General features: G+C 46.5%; 1 protein-coding gene across 1 annotated transcript; it reads right to left on the reverse strand.

Annotated features, from left to right (window-relative positions):
• Window positions 1-18,763: 18,763 nt before the first annotated feature.
• LOC144479725 (COP9 signalosome complex subunit 9-like) lies at window positions 18,764-19,298 on the reverse strand. The gene is made up of 2 exons (XM_078198756.1): window positions 19,160-19,298; window positions 18,764-18,798 (listed from the first exon to the last, which is right to left on the reverse strand). The coding sequence occupies exons 1-2, from the start codon at window positions 19,296-19,298 to the stop codon at window positions 18,764-18,766; spliced, it is 174 nt and encodes a 57-aa protein (XP_078054882.1).
• Between the last annotated feature and the right edge of the window lie 314 nt (window positions 19,299-19,612).

Below are 19,612 nucleotides of genomic sequence, written 5' to 3' on the forward strand. Positions count from 1 at the left end.
ATGACATTATGGGCCAACTCAAAGAACATGGACTGCAGCGATTCAAGAACGCACCTCACCACCACCCTCTCAAGGGCAACTAGGGATGGGCAATAAATGCTGGCCAGCCAGCAATGCCCATGTCCCACGAATGAGTAAAAAAAAACTATTTGTGTTAACTAACTGATCGAATTGACAGTGTAGCTACACAACTGGCCTGCACACTCACTCCAATGCACAAAAATCCTTCAGTGTTTATCAACGGAAGTAAAACTTTTGACCTGAATTATTTGCGACCATAGTAAAATCATAGTGACACGATCTTAACAACAGCAGATGTGTGGATGCTCTGAAATGTAGGGGTGGTCCCTCAGACGTGTCCCAAGTACATTGAGTCAAATTTTCAGTGGCATTGCAGGAAAGCAGGAAAGACCACGCCAGACCTGTCAAGATGCCACCACAGTAAGAGTTTTAACAACGCCAGGTTAAAGTCCATCAGGTTTATTTAGTAGCAAATGCCATTAGCTTTCGGAGCGCTGCTCCTTCGTCAGATGGAATGGAAGAGATTTCCACTCCATCTGACGAAGGAGCAGCGCTCCGAAAGCTAATGGCATTTGCTACCAAATAAACCTGTTGGACTTTAACCTGGTGTTGTTAAAACTCTTACTGTGTTTACCCCCAGTCCAACGCCGGCATCTCCACATCAAGATGCCACCAGCCAGTCCCACAGACCCACGCATGCCCACCTGCCAATGACTGGGGAGTCACTGACTCTTCAGGGTTCTGCTGCAATCTCTCACACACTGTAGCCTGTGGAGACTGTCACTTCCCCTTCAAGTGCTACAAGTTATCGCTGCAGCTAGTCATCAATGCAAGAATGTGGCATAATTTATCTGCTAAGGTCAAGAGCACTCCAGTCTACTTTACAATGTGGGACAACAGAGGTAATTAAATTATCTGACAGCCTGTTCGCTGAGAGGAGGCTGCTTAACACTTAATGAACTATAGTCATTATGTCCACTTTTAATAACCCAGATTCGTACTGTAAGAGAAACACTCACCACATGAGCAGATTCAGTTAATTACCATCCATCATATAATTCCCACTCCAAACACAAAAGGAATTTTGGATTATTCACTGCCTCGTGCTCCGATGGATGGGACTTTCTAGTTTTAGTTTCCATCATATCCTCTAACGATAACCCGCTTGATTGAATGTATCTGCATGCATAATCTACTTAAGTGCATTTAGTGTGATTCCGACTCATTCTTTTACATATCTCATTCGAATGCAGTCCCTTGATCTCCCCAATGCATTCTCACCGAGACACTGATTGTATGGCTTTGAGAAGTACAAATGCATTCAAAATCAACAGGGACAATTTATTGTAATGCATGGTTTTAGCATTTTGTACCTTTACCGGCAAATCTCCCATAATGTTCTCAGATAGGCTGATTTAGCAATACAGGAATGGGAGATGGCCATTCAGCCCCTTGAATATGCCACATTATTCGAGTAGATCATGACTGATCAATATCTCAGCGCCATTTAACTTAGAATTATAGAATCATTTATTCATTTGTTAGTGTCACTAGTAGGCTTACATTAACACTGCAATGAATTTACTGTGAAAATCCCCTAGTCGCACACTTCGGTGCTTGTTCGGGTACACTGAGGGAGAATTTTAGCATGGCCAATGCACCTAACCAGCACATCTCTCTGACTGTGGGAGGAAACCAGAGCACCCGGAGGAAACCCACACAGACATGGGGAGAACGTGCAGACTCTGCACAGACAGTCACCCAAGCCTGGAATCGAACCTGAATCCCTGGCGCTGTGAGGCAGCAGTGCTAACCACTGTGCCACCATGCCGCCCTATAGAATCCCTACACTGCAGAAAGAGGCCATATAGCCCATTGAGCCTACACTGACAACAATCCCACCTAGGCCCTATCCCCGTAACCCCATATATTTACCCTGCTAATTCCCCGGACACAGACTTTTGAATCGTCTTCCACCTTCTTCCATCGGGAAAAAGATACAAAAATCTGAGGACACCGACTCAAGAACAGCTTCTTTCCTGATGCCATTGGACTTTTGAATGGACCTACCATATATTAAGCTGATCTTTCTCTTCACCCTATCTGTAACGGCAACACTATATTCTGCACCCTCACCTTTCCTTCTCCCCTAGGAACTCTATGAACGATATGCTTTGTCTGTGTAGCATGCACAATACTTTTCACTGCATCCGAATACATGTGATAATAATAAATCAAATCAAATCAAAAACACTAAGGGGCAATTTAGCATGGCCAATCAACCTAACCCACACATCTTTGGAGTATCTTCCTGGGCTCCTCAGGCCTTTATATCTAAAGATAATGGGTGAGTTTGGAATTTCCTGTGACTCTGGAATCCTAGCAGGCAGAGGGAGGGATCAAGGGTCAGGTTCATGAGATACATGCCTTTCCAGTAGCTAGTTTGGAGCAGGAGGCATGTTTCCACCGTGTACTCAAACACGCCTACTTGCATATGATTGGACAGCTCTGAGATTGGTGGAGCCTGCTAGACTATAGTGACCAATTCACTCCCTCAGCCCCAGGCAATGCTTGATTTCCAGCCACCCTCAAGGTGTTCAAGCTCACACCCGCAATGTTAGACTTACCTGATATGCACCCCTTGGCCATGTTCTTGCCTGACTGTTTCCTGGGCGGGAAACCCACTAAGAAATTTAAACCACATCCTACCGCTAATCTCATCGCCTCTTTAGGGAAGGCGCTGGCCTCGTGGTTTATCCCCAGACTATTAATCCAGAAACTCAGCTAATGATCTGGGGAAAAATAGCAAATTACCGCGGATGCTGGAATCTTTGAAGATTTGGCATCTTTCCTGGTTTTGGAATTGTTGAGCTTTGACAAAGGGTCATCTGGACTCGAAACGTCAGCTCTTTTTTCAGCATTTTCTCTTTTGGTTAATGTTCTGGGGATCCGAGTTCAAATCCTGCCACCGCAGATGGTGGAATTGGAATTCAATTTAAAAAAATCTGGAATTAAGAATCTACTGATGACCATGAAACTATTGTCGATTGTTGGAAAAACCCATCTGGTTCACTAATGTCCTTTAGGGAAGGAAATCTGCCATCCTTACCTGATCTGGCCTCCATGTGACTCCAGAGCCACAGCAATGTGGTTGACTCTCAACTGCCATCTGCCCTCTGAACAAGGCAACTAGGGATGGGCAATAAATGCTGGCCAGCCAGCGACGCCCATGTCCCACGAATGAATAAAAGAAACATCCGGGAAATCCATGCTTCCAGGTCTCCTGCCAGGAAATTCTCTTCTCAATGTGCCCTGAACCACCACCCCCCCATGCCCCCCCCCCCCCCCTCTCCACCCCCCCCACCCCGCCCCCCCCCCCCCCCCCCCCCCCACCCCCACCCCTCCCACCTCACTCCATTTCTGGGCCCGAGTAAATGCCAGCCCCATTCTTCCCCAGCATCTCTGAATGTGCAACACTGCAGCTCCTTCAGGCTTTTAAATCTGAAGATGCCATCACCTAATCATTACACTCATCTTATCTTCCCTTCTCCAAGACTACAGAGCTTGCCCATCATCTTGGCTCACCAATATACGAAACAAAAATCATAGTCGTTAACCTTCTAGTACAGACATCAAGACACATAGATTACATGGAGCATAATGACTCTCAGAGTCTATCATGGATTCCCCGTCAGTCAAAACACAGTGCAAGGTCTAAATAACACTATTACTGTGTATCGCTAACCTTTTATACACTGGAGATGTATTTACTTGGTGGGCGCAGTGGTTTGCACTCCTGCCTCACAGTGCCAGTTCGATTCCCAGCTTGGGTGACTGTGTGGAGTTAGCACATTCTCCCCGTGTCTGTGTGGGTTTTTCCGGACGCTCCGGTTTCCTCCCACGGTCTGAAAGAAGTGCTGGTCACGTGCATTGGCCATGCTAAATTCTCCCTCAGTGTACCTGAACAGACACCGGAGTGTGGCGACCAGGGGATTTTCACAGTGACTTCATTGCGGTGTTAATGCAAGCCTACTTGTGACATTAATAAATAAACTTAAAACTTATCTGTTGCCTTCAACTGTCAGATCAAATGGCAGTATTTTTTCCACACAGGTATGTACTTCCTCTGGCCCTTTGTCCTCAGGTATCACCGACTGGTGATGATTCCCGGCTATTTCTTTTATTCATTCCTGGGACATGGGCGTCACTGGCTGGCCAGCATTTATTGCCCATTCCTAGTTGCCCTTGAGAAGGTGGTGGTGAGCTGCCTTCTTGAATCGCTGCAATCTATGTGTTGTGGGTTGACCCATTATGCCGTTAGGGAGGGAATTCCAGGATTTTGACCCAGCGACTTCAAAGGAATGGCTGATATGTCAGGATGGTGAGTGGCTTTGAGAGCATAAATGCACAGGAGGGCGGATTGGGATGAGGGAGGTGGGGATGTGGCAGGGGAAGGGGGGATAGCAAGAGGTGCATAGTAAACATCCACAGCTTTACTTCATACCAGATTGGGGGATGATGGTGAAGTGGGATTTGAGAAGGTGAATAAGGCAGGAACATCCCATCATTCTGGATGGTTTCAGCAACAGCACTTCCCACAGCTTCAGCACTAGCCCCATTGATAATGTCCAGCTGAGGGGATGCAGCTGTGTCTGTCTCTCACCGGTCCATTGGTGCTGTAAGTTTGAGCGGAAAGTGCCAGTGAGTGTGTTGCAGTGTAACCTGTCTGCCAAGCTTAATAGCTGGAGGTATGTGGAAGCCATGAGTGCAAGGTAAGTATGAGGGTATGGTGTATGTGAATGTTTGGCCCTAACCCTGAATGAATTATAGAATCCTACAGTGCGGAAGGAGGCTATTCAGCCCATCGGGTCTGCAACCGACCACAATCCCATCTAGGCCCTATCCCTATAATCCCATGCATTTACCCTAACTAGTCCCCCTGACACTAAGGAGCAATTTAGCATGGCCAATCCACCAAACCTGCACACCTTTCGGACTATGGGAGGAAACCAGAGCACCTGGAAGAAACCTATGCAAACACGGGGATAATGTGCAAACTCCACACAGACAGTGACCCAAGCCGGGAATCGAACCCGTGTCCCTTGCGCTGTGAGGCAGCAGTGCTAACCACTGTGCCACCGTATCACCCATGAGATTGTTGCTAGAGATTTGCATAGGCTAGTGGGGGGGGGGGGGGGGGGCGGTGGGGTGGTGGCGGGGAGGCGAAAATGCTGGTGAAGTCATTGAACTTTTTTCCGGCACTGCGTCCAGGCTCTTGGGGATCAGGTTCTGAGCATTGAGGGCCTATTTGGAGGGCCTTTTGGCTCCCTGCAGATAGGTCATCCCTTTTCTTTCGGCCTGCAGAATTAAAGCCTCCAGATCCCTGACGCTGTGAGGCAGTAGCTGAGAACCAAGGAGGTTTATCTCTGGCCTGCTGTGCCATTACTCAAAGCTTTTCTTGCTGCAATTCTTGGAAGGTGTTTCCCCGCTGCTCCCACACTTGCTGCAGCTGGAATGTATCTCCCATTTGAAAAGGTGCAGGCTGTCTTCAAGGAGAGCAGATTAGCTGTGAGTGGTTTTGGCAGTGCACGAACCTTGGCCGCCAGCTGAACTGTCAGCAGTGTGATTAGCAATGGGTGCACGCTACTATCACGGAATATCGCCTGCATCGCTCCCAGCAGTCTGGTCAGCAGTCTGGGATAAGTTTTCTGTGCCCAGGAAATCTCCCAGATTTAGAAACGAAGGGGAAGGGATCAGGGTTAGCAGAAGATCAGGTGACTGAGTCCTGTCACTGACTCAAAGCATTGACAAAGGAGGTGAGGCCTTCACTATACTAATCGCTGCCTGTGTTACATCCACATAAGATGTATGCCATTACAATATTTCACCAAATTACAAACACGCAGGTGAGCAATGTTCTCACTGACCTGCACTCGCACTTAGTCCATCAACGCCTTGATTTTAAAATTCTCATTCCCGCTAATCCCTTGCCCCTCCCTAGCTCTGTAAACTCCTCCAGACCCTGGCAACCCACCCCCCCCCTTCTCCAGTCGTGCCCTATCGCACATTCCCAATTTTCATCACCCCACCTTTCGCGGCTGTGCCTCCAGTTTCTGTCCTGAGCTCCAGAGTTTCCACCCTAAACCTCCCAACCTTCCACCTCCCCATCCTCTTTTCAGGTTTTAAGTTGTAAAACATGCCACTTTGACTAAGCTTTGGGTCACCTCTCTTAATATCCCCTTATGTGGCTCAGTAACGATTTCATAGAATGATAGAATTCTTACAGCGCAGAAGGAGGCTATTTGGCCCATCGAGCCTGCACCAACAACAATCCCACCCAGGCGGTAACGCTGTAACCCCACGTATTTACCCTGTTAATCCCCCTCACACGAAGGGACGATTTAGCATGGCCAATCAACCAACATCTTTGGAGTGTGGGAGGAAACCCACGCAGACACGGGGACAACGTGCAAACTCCACACAGACTTCCGTCACCCAAGGCCGGAATGGAGCCCGGGTCCCTGGTGCTGTGAGGTAGCAGTGCTAACCACTGTGCCACTGTGCCGCCCATAAGTTGCGAAGAACCTTGGAGCATTTTGGATGGGATTTTCCAGCCGCGCTCGTCCCAAAACTGGAAAATCTCGCCAGAGGTCAACGGACCTTTGCACGGACCTTTGCATGGTAGCGTCCCGCCTGCTATGATTCCCATGGCGGACAGGACGGGAAAATACTCCCCTTTATTTCATTAAGGGCAACAAACAAGTGTGAGTTACTGTTTTTTTTGTGGAATCAAGCATTAGGAATATCATCTGGTGGGACTCACTAAGAACAGCCAAATGCATTGACACTGCAACACTGAAATTGCCTGAATCGGCCTTATCCATTGAGAAATATTAACTAACCTTGAATGCAACCATTGCAAATACTGGGAGCGAAAGAGCCAATTATTATTACTATCAGTCTCAACACTGAAACACACAGTATAGCAGAAGTGTGAATAATAATGTCACCAGCTCATTATGTGCTAGCATTGTTTTCATGCATCATTTGTCTTCAATGTAAAATGTGAAGGAGAAGATAAGCAGTAATGAGGAAAACAGCGCAGTGATTTAGGGTGGGGGGGTCGTGCAAGATGCCAACATTAATGGGTCAGAATTTACTTTCAAAACTAAGGTGATGTTCACAGAGTTCACTGTTATTTATCTGCAAATTCCACAGCACTTTCAGGAAGGGCAGAAGAAAAAGCAAGTTGCCGTTGAAGATGCGCTCCTTCTGTTAACCTCTCAAAGAGGGTATTGATGCCTGACTCCGCATTGGGATAGGTCATTAGTGTCAAATTCCTCTGTTTGCAATGTGCATAAGAAGTATATTTCGGGCATTCCCCATTTCAGCCTAAATATCCTTTTCAATGCTGGGATAAATTTCAATTACTGTCAAATAGCCTCTCTGACACTGAAAATTAATGTTTACAAATGTAGCATCTTATTCCCTTTGGACTCAATTGTCAGAATGTTGAGGGTGCTTTCTTAAAAACGGAATTGAAACGCAATTTTTTAATACCGTTTAGTTTTATCTCTTGTTCTGGGCACAATCTTAACCCATAAAATCGGCAGGTTTAGGTAAAATGGGGTTAAAGTCTGAGGGATGAACCCCTAAAAGAGTCAGAGTCAAGATTGCGGGTGGGCAGGTGCACAATTTGGCGCCTCTGGCCTCTGTTTCAGTTTGCCACCACGATCCCGATCACCAGGGACTTCCAATCAGCAATCTGGGGGGCAAGCATTGACCTTTACCCTCTCTCCCCTCCAGGCCTTTATCAGCTGGTGGGTCACAGAGGCAACTGCTGCATTGTTCCCTGTTGGAGTTGCCCAACCAGGGGAAACATAGTTAGACAGTTGCAATATCATTGAATCCCTATAGTGCAGAACAGGCCATTCAGCCCAACGAGTCTGTATCGACTGTCTGACAGAGAGTTTTACCCAAGCTCCCTCCCCCACCCTAACCTTGTAAACCATACATTTTCCATGGCTAATCCACCTAAACCACACATCGAGGGGCACTAAGGGGCAATTTAGAATGGCCAATCCATCTAATCCACACATCTTTGGACTGTAGGAGGAAAAAGTTAAAGTTAAAGTTTGTTTATTAGTGTCACAAGTAGGTTTACATTAACACTGCAATGAAGTTACTGTGAAAATCCCCCAGTCGTCACACTCCAGCACCTGTTCGGGTACACTGAGGGAGAATTTAGCATGGCCAGTTCACCTAATCTGCAAATCATTGGAGTGTGGGAGGAAACCGGAGCACCCGGAGGAAACCCACGCAGACACGGAGAGAATGTGCAAACTCCACACAGATAGTGACCCAAGCCGGGAATCAAACCCGGGTCCCTGGTGCTATGAGGCAGCAGTGCTAACCACGGTGCCACCATGCGCCCACCTGGAGGAAACCCACGCAGACACGGGGAGAACGTGCAAACTCCACACAGTCAGTGACTCGAGGCCGGAATGGAACCCAGGTCCTGCCGCTGTGAGACAGCAGTGCTAATCACTGTGCCACCGTGCCACCCTATGTTGAAAAAGAGAATGAACTTACCTTCACTAGTCCCTGGCTATCTCCGTGTTGAGTTTGGCAGGTCTCACCTCGGCTGGTGGGGCTGCAGATCTCAGACTGCTTGAAGGCCTGTAATTGGCCCATCAGCATTGAGAGAGCATCCACTGTCTATGACTGGATGGTGAGATTTCTTACTGGTGTTTAATTGGATTGAAGATTGCAGCAGACATATCTCATGTACCTTGGTTTGGGACATGGACCATGGCTCCATTTCTGGTTCACCACCTCTGATTAAACATTCATCCAGAGAATCTGCTTCCCAACCAAAATCTCCCTCCAACCTTCCCATGTCTTAGCTTTACTGAAGCTGAACGTTGGATAAGCAACCAACTCCATATAAGGCAGTAGGTTGGAACATTAAATATACAATGAGACATTGCATGCCCCCCTCCATCTCCAATCAACCCTCCTCCTTTTGCACCAATTCTTCACAATCTAACTCCCCCCCATCAAACCCCCCTCCAGTCAATACATTTCTCTCCCCTCTGAATCCCCACTCTGATTCCTCGCCTCCACCTCACCAATCGACCCCCTTCCTCCCACCCCCTCGTCCTCCCCCTCTCCTAATGCAGACTTTCAGGAACCAGCTTCCTGCCCGTCTCGGAGCTCAGCCACAGAATCAGGATGGCTTCTCGCAAAATCAAAGAGTATCATAGAATCCCTGCAGTGCAGAAGGAGGCCATTCAGCCCATCAGTTCTGCACCAACCACAATCCCACCCAGGCCCTATTCCCGTAACCCCTCATATTTACCCTGCTAATGTCCCTGACACTAGGATTAATTTAGCATGGCCAATCCACCTTACCTGCACATCTTTGGACTGTGGGAGGAAACCGGAGAATCCGAAGAAAACCCATACAGACACGGAGAGAACCTGCAAATTCCACACAGTCACCCAAGGCCGGAATTGAACCGGGTCCCTGGTGCTGTGAGGCAGCAGTGCTAACCACTGTGCCACCGTGCTGTACTTCTGGATGGACAATTGTTCAGTGACTTCACTGACATTCTGTGGAGGTAAAACTCCAAGTGTGTGGTGGCAATCCCCAGAATCTCCAGAACACTCTGCCCAACCCACTCTGTGCGTGTCAGTTAATTTAAAAATCCCTTGCTTTCCTTCTCTTTATTTTGCTCTCTATACTGGATTCATGATTCTAATTTGCACTTCCTGTTTTCGACTCTGCACAATGCTTCAATCCAATAGATTGCTTACCCCATTTACACAGGTTCCAGATGCCCTTTAGAATGCTGCATTGTATCGACTGTCCAGCATGAAATCTCATGGAAGTAAAACAGGCAAAGGCATCTCCAACTAACAGTTCACTGCCTACAGTAAATTCTGGCCTCGCATCTTTAGTTCAGCGGATGAGAAGTTAGTACCGTATGTTTACAATTCAAACATTACTACTCCAGGTTTACCAGTGCGGTGTAATTTAGAATCATAGAATCATAGAAACCCTACAGTGCAGAAAGAAGCCATTTGGCCCATCGAGTCTGCACCAACCACAATCCCACCCAGGCCCTACCCCCACATCCCTACATATTTACCAGCTAATCCATGAATCTCAGGAAACTAAGGGGCAATTTTAGCATAGCCAATCAGCCGAACCCGCACATCTTTGGACTGTGGGAGGAAACCGGAGCACCCGGAGGAAACCCACGCAGACACGAGGAGAATGTGCAAACTCCACACAGACAGTGACCCAAGCCGGGGATCGAACCCAGGTCCCTGGAGCTGTGAAGCAGCAGTGCCAACCACTGTGCTACTGTGCCGCCCTGATCAAAACTGAGATTACCATGAAATTGTGCAGATGAATTGGCATTGACAATCTGAAATAGTAATTTAACCTTGTGGAAAATGGATTTTCAGCAGAAAGGCATTATCCACTGTGGGCTGATCTGTTAGACAGAAAGTATTGAATTTCCTGTAGAATTGCTCTTGGTATATCTGGAGATCTGGGCCAGAATTCTCCAACTTGTCCGCAGCTAGGATTCTTCAGTCCCGCCGCAATGATCAGAGATTTTCCATTTTTGCCGGTAGCAGGGTGTGCGAGCCCGGAGAATTCCGGCCCTGATTGTTTGTGATAATAGCGAAGCAACAAAATAAGAAAAGAAAATGGCGGGACATTTCTCCATGGTGTGTTTAGTGGGAGGTGGTGTGCCGCTCGCGACAGTGGGATGTTACGGCCCCAACATTGTCAACAGGGTTTCCCATGGAACGCACCCCTCGCTGCCGGGAAACCCACGGCGGGGGTGCGGCCATTGGCTGAACCATCAGATCCCACAGGCATGAACAGCGTAAGATTTTGACAAGATTCTGCATTCGTATAGCACCTTCCATGTCTGCAGAATGTCCCAAAGTTTTTCGTAGCCAATGAACTGCACACAAAAGAACCCAAAAAGCAAAGAATGTTCATCTGGCAGTGAGGATACTTCAGTTGCCAGCAATAAAAGAACTAATTTCACAAAGTAAATCAAAGAAAAATGTTTAATAAAGAAACTTCATTTCACCAACACCCAGGCCACGCCCTGGGCCACACAAGCTTCCCACAATCCCCATCTGCTTTCTAGCTATACCACCGGGTCAGCTGATCAGCTGACCACCACATCATTTTGCCATTGGTTACATTGTCTAATGGGTCAGCTGACCCTCATCGCATGCTACCATTGGTTACATTATAACAGATTCCAATGTTATCATTGGTTACATTCTAACAAATAAGTCACATGACCAATTAATGAACAGATATGACAGGACCACACCCATTGAGGACCTTCAGTGCTGATCAGTCCAGAGTTCGGTTCAGCGGGCGGGAGGGAGTTTTACTTGCAGCCCACCCCTGCCACTGCAGCTGTGTCTCGAATATATTCCCCTTGCTGATGAGCACTAGCTGTTGCTGCCGGAAATGTGAAGTTTAACACCCCCGGGAACATTTGCAGTCACCCCCCCTTAAGCGTGCCTCTTAGCTTTATAGTTTTAGAGCACTAATCCTGGACTCTCTTCACTCACATGGGGCCAGGTTTTTTATGGAGTCGTGTAAACTCTGTGAACCTCTAAAAATAGTGGGTGGGACACAAATTTAGACGTCCCACACCCATTTCCAACAGGTCCCATTATTGCTGGTAAGGGAAATGGAGTTTGATTCACGCAGGAGGGATGCTCGAACTCAGAAGGCCCATTTAAACTCAATGCTGAGTTCAAATAGACCCCATTGTTGAAGCAGCAAGGGTCTTAACCCATAGTGTGGGAGTCACACATTTATAGAGGAGATGTAAATGATCATGAAAGATAGATAGATTATTGAAGTATCAAGTTATCTAGTTATTTCAAGAACAGCTTCTTCCCTGCTGCCGTCAGACTTTTGAATGGACCTACCTCGCACTAAGTTGATCTTTCTCTACACCCGAGCTATGACTGTAACACTACATTCTGCACTCTCTCGTTTCCTTCTCTATGAACGGTATGCTTTGTCTGTATAGCGCGCAAGAAACAATACTTTTCACTGTATGCTAAAACGTGTGACAATAAGTCAAATCAAATCAAAATATTTCCATCTCCAACTCTGCAAAAATGAGTTTAAAAAAAACACAGCCAGCCTGTGTCAGTGAGCTGAAAGAAAATTAGGTTGCAAAGTTATTTAAATCCCAATCCCTTTAAAAAAAAATGAGAAAAAATATATCCACCTGGGTCAGTGACAGTTGAAAGAAATCGTTTCCATCAGTTCCAATAGCTGTTTCATGACATCATCCCAGGGATAATTATATTATTATTCATGTTTGACTGCTTCCCACTGCCCACAATTAATGCAGTGGGAGAGGGATATATTAATTCCTAGTTTGATTGGCAGCTCAAAGGAACTGGCTGTCTTTGATTAAGGTCATGAATATATGTTCAATTTGATAAAGGATTAAGTACTTGAAGAGATTTTAAAGTTTTGAATGGGCTTTCATGAAGAGGTGTGTTTTTATTATGGTGAAAGCTGTAATGGATTGTTAACACTTTATTTTATTTCATTGCAACATGGCTCCTGAGGTCTGCCCATAATGGATACTGTAGTATTAGGGTGCTCAGGACTGTAAGAGCTAACGTGGGGCTGGGGAAATGATATCACCCACATTATGATGTAGAGAGTCATATGAAAGTGCAGAGTGTAGTTGAGTCTGTAGAAACTAGCATGATGTAAAACACCTAGGGTTGTATCCTACATATATAGTTATATGTAATTACTAAACATTTATTGTTTAACCATACAAACGACTGGACCTCTTCGTGAGACAACAACTTTACAACATGGTGACAGCAGGTGAAAGACCTCGAAATCCCTCAGAATGAAGAAGTAAAGAAATCCGAGAGAAGCACACCTAACTTGAAGTTTTGAACAGGTCATGTTGCAGCTGTACAGAACCTTAGTTAGGCCTCATTTGGAATATTGAGTACAATTCTGATCGCCACACGACCAAAAGGATGTGGGTGCTTTGAAGAGAGTACAGAAGGGGTCTGCCAGGATGTTGCCTGGTCTGGAGGGTATTGGCTATGAGGAGAGGTTGGATAAACTTGGTTTGTTCTCACTGGAATGATGAAGGTTGAGGTTTACAAGGTTATGAGTGGCATGGACAGAAAGGATAGTCAAATGCTTTTTCCTTGGGTAGAAAAGTGAAGTACTAGGGGACATAGATTTAAGGTGCGTGGGGAAAAGTTTAGAGGAGATGTGAAAGGCAAGTTTTTTTACACAGGTGCTGAATGTCTGGAATGCACTGCCCAGACACGTGGTGGGAGCGAGTATGATAGCGGCATTTAAGGGGCATCTAGACAAATACATGAATAGGATGGGAATGGGAGGATACGGACTTTGTAAGTGCATATGATTTTAGTTTAGGCAGGCATCATGATCGGTGCAGGCTTGGAGGACCGAATGGCCTGTTCCTGTGCTATACTGTTCTTTGTTTTCCTTCTCCTTTGAATATACAACTGGAGATCACCTATTACAGGCGTGGAGGATGAAGGTCAGAAGAAAGATCCACTGTACAGCATAAGAGGACCACATCAGAGCACACGTTGCAAGAACTGATTGAAAGCAGAGTCAAAGGACCTAGCCAGATTGCAAAAGGGTGAGCAACCTCCAGACAAAAGGGCTGAAATAAGCTTTTAAGTTCTGTGATGATCAGGCAGCACTGGCAGACTGGTTACCTTAAAAAAATGCAGCTTGAAGAACTTGGCAGCCAGGACCTGGAGTCAGCCCCATAATATATGTGCAAAACCCAGAAAACAATGTTTAAATAGAAGTCAGCAAAAAAAAAATCATCTTCAATTCGATTCTCAAATGAAAGCAACAAGCTAGCCAAAATTATTAGCTCAAAAGATATTTTGTAAAGTTGCTGAGGATGAAAATGGCTCTGTAACTGCGTTGGAGCCCACTAAATCCCAACAACCATGAGAAGGGAAGAAAAATGATGACTGCAGTGCCATTTTATAACAAATGGTTATATTCTCCTGTGCTGAAAAAGAGCCATGGATAGTAAATCAACACTGCCACACCAATTAAGGCAGGTGGCAGGACCAAACCAGTTGCAAAATTGGGTGTGATGGAGAAGAAGATGTTTAAGATAAATGATAACATCAGGTTTGAACAAGAAAATAGAGGCTGAACAAGTGTTTATTATATTCACTATTATATTTAGTCCAATGGCCGATGACATAATTGCCAGACAAGGAATAAACAAATAACTTTGAAGATGTCATGGCCATTCAAGTCACAGACGACCAGAGGTCCAGCAGCAAAAATCATCCATTTTTCTTGGTGAGGTTAAACCATGCCACATACAATGGCAGAAGAAAGATTCACTGCACAGACAAAGGGTTGTGAACGTAGCCCAGTTGTAATGACTTCAATCAGGCCATTGAGGTTGGTCTATTGGAATATGAACTCCCTGATTAAGGATCCAATTGATGGGCCAATCAGAGAGTCTTTTCCTTGTATTTAACCAGGAGAGTCAGTTCCTCTGGCACTCCTGAAGGTAGACTGCTGACTGGTAGCACTCTGTGTACTGCTGTTGGAATTGTAAATAAAGGGATTTTGGTGAAGGGACTTCTGTCTCCGAAGACATATTACACCAGTCCATCACACAAACCAGCCTCGCATCCATTGACTCTGTCTACACTTCCCACTGCCTCAGAAAAGCAACCAGTATAATCAAGGCCCCCGTGCACCCCAGACATTCTCTCTTCCACCTTCTTCCATCAGGAAAAAGATACAGAAGTCTGAGGTCACGTACCAACCGACTCAAGAACAGCTTCTTCCCTGCTGCCATCAGGACCTACCTCATATTAAGTTGATTTTTCTCTGCACCCTAGCCATGACTGTAACACTACATTCGGCACTCTCTCCTTTCCTTCTCTATGAACCTTGTCTGTATAGCACGCAAGAAACAATACTTTTCACTGCATACGAATGCATGTGACAATAATCAATCAAATCAAATCAGTCCAGCCCATAAAGCAATGAAAAGAGCAAGGAGACCCCAGGTCAAGGAAAGCAAACATAAGATGGTTCAGACTATATCAGGGCTGTGGCGCCTAACAACCTCATTGGTGTGAGCAGTACCCAGCGATTACGGTGCATTGCTTTCACTGCCATCGCCTGGGACACTTTGGAAAGATGGGTAAGCCTGAAACTTTGAGACATGCGAAGGATGCAAAATGAGGGGTGGGACTCTCCCCAAAAAATTCGAAATGCTGAATTGACGTAACAACTGGAGTAAATCCCGGTGGTTTTTTTTAGCAGGATTTCAAAATTAATCTCCCACACTCTGTGCACCACAGAGTGCCTTAGCGTGAATCTCATTAAAAATCCAGGGGCAGGGCCTATTCCCGCTGGAGAGGCCGGCAGCATAGCACTGAACGGGCCACTGTGCATGCACCGAGCTGTCAGAGCCGAGATTAGCGCCTGCACAGTAGCCCCACACTGCCGGCCACCCGATTGCTGGCCAGCTCAATCGCTGGCCTGCACCGTAATACTTCCATTGCTGGCCATGCCACCAACAACCCCCCCCCCCCCCCCCCCACCCCCTCCCCCACCCTCCGCCAACCCCCCCACAACACTCAAAAGCTGGCCTCCCAGATGTGTCCGGGCACACCACTCACTCCCCAGCCCACTCGATCTCTCCCCCCACCCCCGACAGTCCCAATTCCCCCCCACCGGCAGCCCCAACACCCCCGACAGGCCGATCCCTCTCTCCACACCCCAATGTCTGGCTCCAATTGCTGGCCTCCCTCCCTCTGTTTCCACGGAGTGCAGAGTGTCAGTGGGACACTGCATCCCCACCGATCTCACCCCCCCACCCCCTCCCAAAGGCCCTGCCACTATAGCCCCCCACCATTGGGCACTGCTTGATGCCCAGCGGACAGTGCCAAGGTGACCCCTGGGCATTGCCACTTTGCATGTTGGGCAGTTCCAGGGGCGAAGCTGGCACTGCCAAGCTGGCAATGCCCGGGGGACATCCCCCCTTACACCCAACATTCTGGGGGCCTCCATGGCCTCCCTTCAATGCAGCGGGGTTGGGCTGCCAGCTTCTCGCTGGTGGGAAGCTATTGTAAACCCCACTGGAGTGCAGCACCCCTGGCGGAATGGGGTAAAGGCTAGTGGTCCTGGGCCTGCTAATCATATACTAATACTCATTAGCATAATGTATTCAGCTCCATGCCGATTTCTGGCATGAAGCTGATAGCGCTGGAAATCCGGTGGCTGGAGATACATAGACTGTGGCCCCCAGCAGGAATCCCGCTACACGGCTCCTGCTTGAGTCTCCTGACCCGCTCGCTGCTCCAGCAGCACAGCAGGCTGGGAGAACTGCCCCCCGAGATCTTTGGAAAGATGAACCACACCAAGAAAAAGCCAAACAATGTTTGTTGGGAGAAAATAAGGGTCCCAGATTCACAGTCCAAAAATGCGTAGGGGATCGGTTGATTGGCCATGCTAAATAGAGTCAACATTTCGATTCTGGTGGAAACATTGGCTCTATTCTCTCCCCACAGATGCTGTCAGACCTGCTGAGATTTTCCAGCATTTTCTGTTTATGTTTCAGATTCCAGTGTCCGCAGCATTTTGCTTTTATCTTAGTGACACATTGCAGCCTGGGTGTTCAAATCGCGCTGCACGCCTACAGTTTGATAGGTTGCATGGAAAGGGGATTAAAGGGATTTGAGATAAAGTAGCCGTCTGGGACTGAGATTGCAACTCGTCTCAAGCCTGAACACCAACATAGATTGTTTGAGCTCACAAGCCTGTTCCTCTTATATTTTCTATGTAATTATCAGGGAATTACATAATACAGACTGCACACAGCACTGGCAGATGCAATCGACTGGCATCCATTATTTCAATCCTGGGACTTGTAGATTACACAATAAATTTAGGTTACTTAATGGTTTTAAAGAACATCCATTCACAAGGGGCTTTTGTTGTCATTATGATTCATTTTCAACCAACCCAGCTGGAAGTTATTCTGGTTTTCTCACCTGGTTTTATTTTATTGAGTTTCTCTCTGGCTTCCACTAACTTTTGCAAGCACAAAAAGAAATCAAGAAAGGCGAAAGATATGTTGAACTTTATCTCGGGGATGGAATTCAAAATTGAGGAAGTGATGCTTCATAGAATTCCTACAGAGCAGAAGGAAGCTATTTGGCCCATCGAGTCTGCACCGACTCTCCGACAGAGCATCCCACCCAGGCCTGTAACCTCACATACTTATTCCAATAATCCCCGTAATCTACACATTTGGGACACTAAGGAGCAATGTAACATGGCCAATCCACATAACCTGCAGATCTTTCTGGACTGTGGGAGGAAACCAGAGCACCCAGAGGAAGCCCACACAGACATGGGGAGAACGTGCAAACTCCACACAGGTAGTTAGCCAAGGCCGGAATTGAATCCACGTCTCTGGCGCTGTGAGGCAGCAGTGCTAATCACTGTGCCACTGTACCGCCTCAGTTGCACAGAGCCTTTGGTCAGACCTCATCTGGACCCTGGTCAACTTTCAAACCTTGGATGGAATATAACTGCCTTGGATGGGGTACAGCCAGGTTACATTCCTTTGAGATAAATGGTTGAAAGTTACCTGAGAGGTAATCAGGATGTTTTATAAATGGTTTCAATCGGATTGATATGGGGAAACTCAGCTAGGGAATCTGGAAGAGGAAATAATCCTTGAAGTGATTCAGGAGAAAATTTGGAAAACCGTTTTTCACATGAAGGAAATTCATTTATTTTGTTGACGTTAGATCAGTTAACATTTTCAAGATTGAGATTAATAGATGTTTGTTGGGTTTTAAGTGATGTGGCCCAAAGTTGGGCTTAATTTAGTTTTTTTTAAGAACAGATTTAAAAAAAAATTTACTCCAGTCTTAAACTTACAAAGCCAATGCTCAGAATGGACCGGCAAACCCAAATCCACTCCTTGCTGGCTCCAAAAACCAAATTCAGATTCCAATTGAATCCAATTCAAGGTTCCCTAAGAGAGGCAAACAAGATCCAAGCAGACAGGATAAGGAATTGCATCACTGTGGCACAGTGGTTAGCACTGCTGCCTCACAGCGCCAGGAACCCAGGTTCAAATCCGGCCTGGGGCTACTGTCTTTGTGGAGTTTGCACATTGTCTGCGTGGGTTTCCTCTGGGTGCTCCAGTTTCCTCTCACAGTCCAAAGATGTGCTGGTTAGGTGGATTGACCATGCTAAATTTACCCTAGTGTCAGGGTAAATATGAGGGATTATAGGAATAGGGTCTGGGTGGGATTGTGTTTGTGTGTTTGGTGCAGCCTCGATGGGCTGAATGGCCTCCTTCTGCTCTGTAAGGATTCTACGATCTCATCTAGGGCTTGATCTAACACTTGATCTTAGCTGAAAGGAGATTTTTTTTGCGACATTTAATTTTAATAAAATAAATTCCTAATATTAAAATGACAAAGAATATTAACATGGTGATTCTACACAAGTCTATACATGTTTGTGAAATATGGACTTCTCAAGAAAAACAGTGTGCATTTGTCCATAGAGCGGTCTTTCCAAGGCGTTAACTACTGTTTTCCCTTCATTTTTCTATTTGAAAATGTACAGCGGTTCAGAGGTATGAAGAAGGAATCACTGAACACCGTCATCATCAAACAGGTCTTCAAGATCATAGAATCATAGAATCATACAGTGCAGAAGAAGCCCTTCAGCCCATCGAGTCTGCACCAGCATATGAGAAACACCTGACTTCCCACCTAATCCATTTACCAGCACTTGGCCATAGCCTTCAATGTTATGATGTGCCAGGAGCCCATCCAGGTGCTTTTTAAAGGATGTGAGGCAACGCGCCTCTACCACCCTCCCAGGCAGGGCATTCCAAACCATCACCACCCTCTGGGTAAAAAGGTTTTTCCTCACATCCCCTCTAAACCTCCTGCCCCTCACCTTGAACCTATGTCCCCTCGTGACTGACCCTTCAACTAAGGGGAACAGCTGCCCCTTATCCACTCTGTCCATGCCTCTCATAATCATTAAAGGAATTTGCATGGACTGCTTTTTCATTAGCTTCAAGCTTCATTAGAAGTCCTGAACTTCCTCCTGCCTTGTCCAGATCCACGTACAGCTCCGCACCCTCTGGGAACATCTCGTTCGCTGCCAGCTTCATAGTGACGGGAAGTTGAGGCACAAATCAGCAATGATTGATTAAGGTCAAACAGGATCAAGGCGCTGAGTGGTCTTCACCTGTTCTTACTCAATAAATGGGAGGCTTATGTTTTGCTGTCCGCCTGATGAGATAATCATTGCAATGCCCCTACTTTCAGTTTCGAGCAGAGATCCTCCCACATCCTTTGCAGGATAGGAGAGAAACACCATTTTAATATGCCGGAGGCTCATTAAATAAAAAGCCTCATTTGTATGTCTGTATCCACTCTCGTCAACATTTAAATGGAAGGGTCAGAGTGGCTCAGGGTTTTATAG

This window comes from Mustelus asterias, chromosome 26, assembly GCF_964213995.1.
Source record: "Mustelus asterias chromosome 26, sMusAst1.hap1.1, whole genome shotgun sequence".
Taxonomy (NCBI): Eukaryota; Metazoa; Chordata; class Chondrichthyes; order Carcharhiniformes; family Triakidae; genus Mustelus; species Mustelus asterias.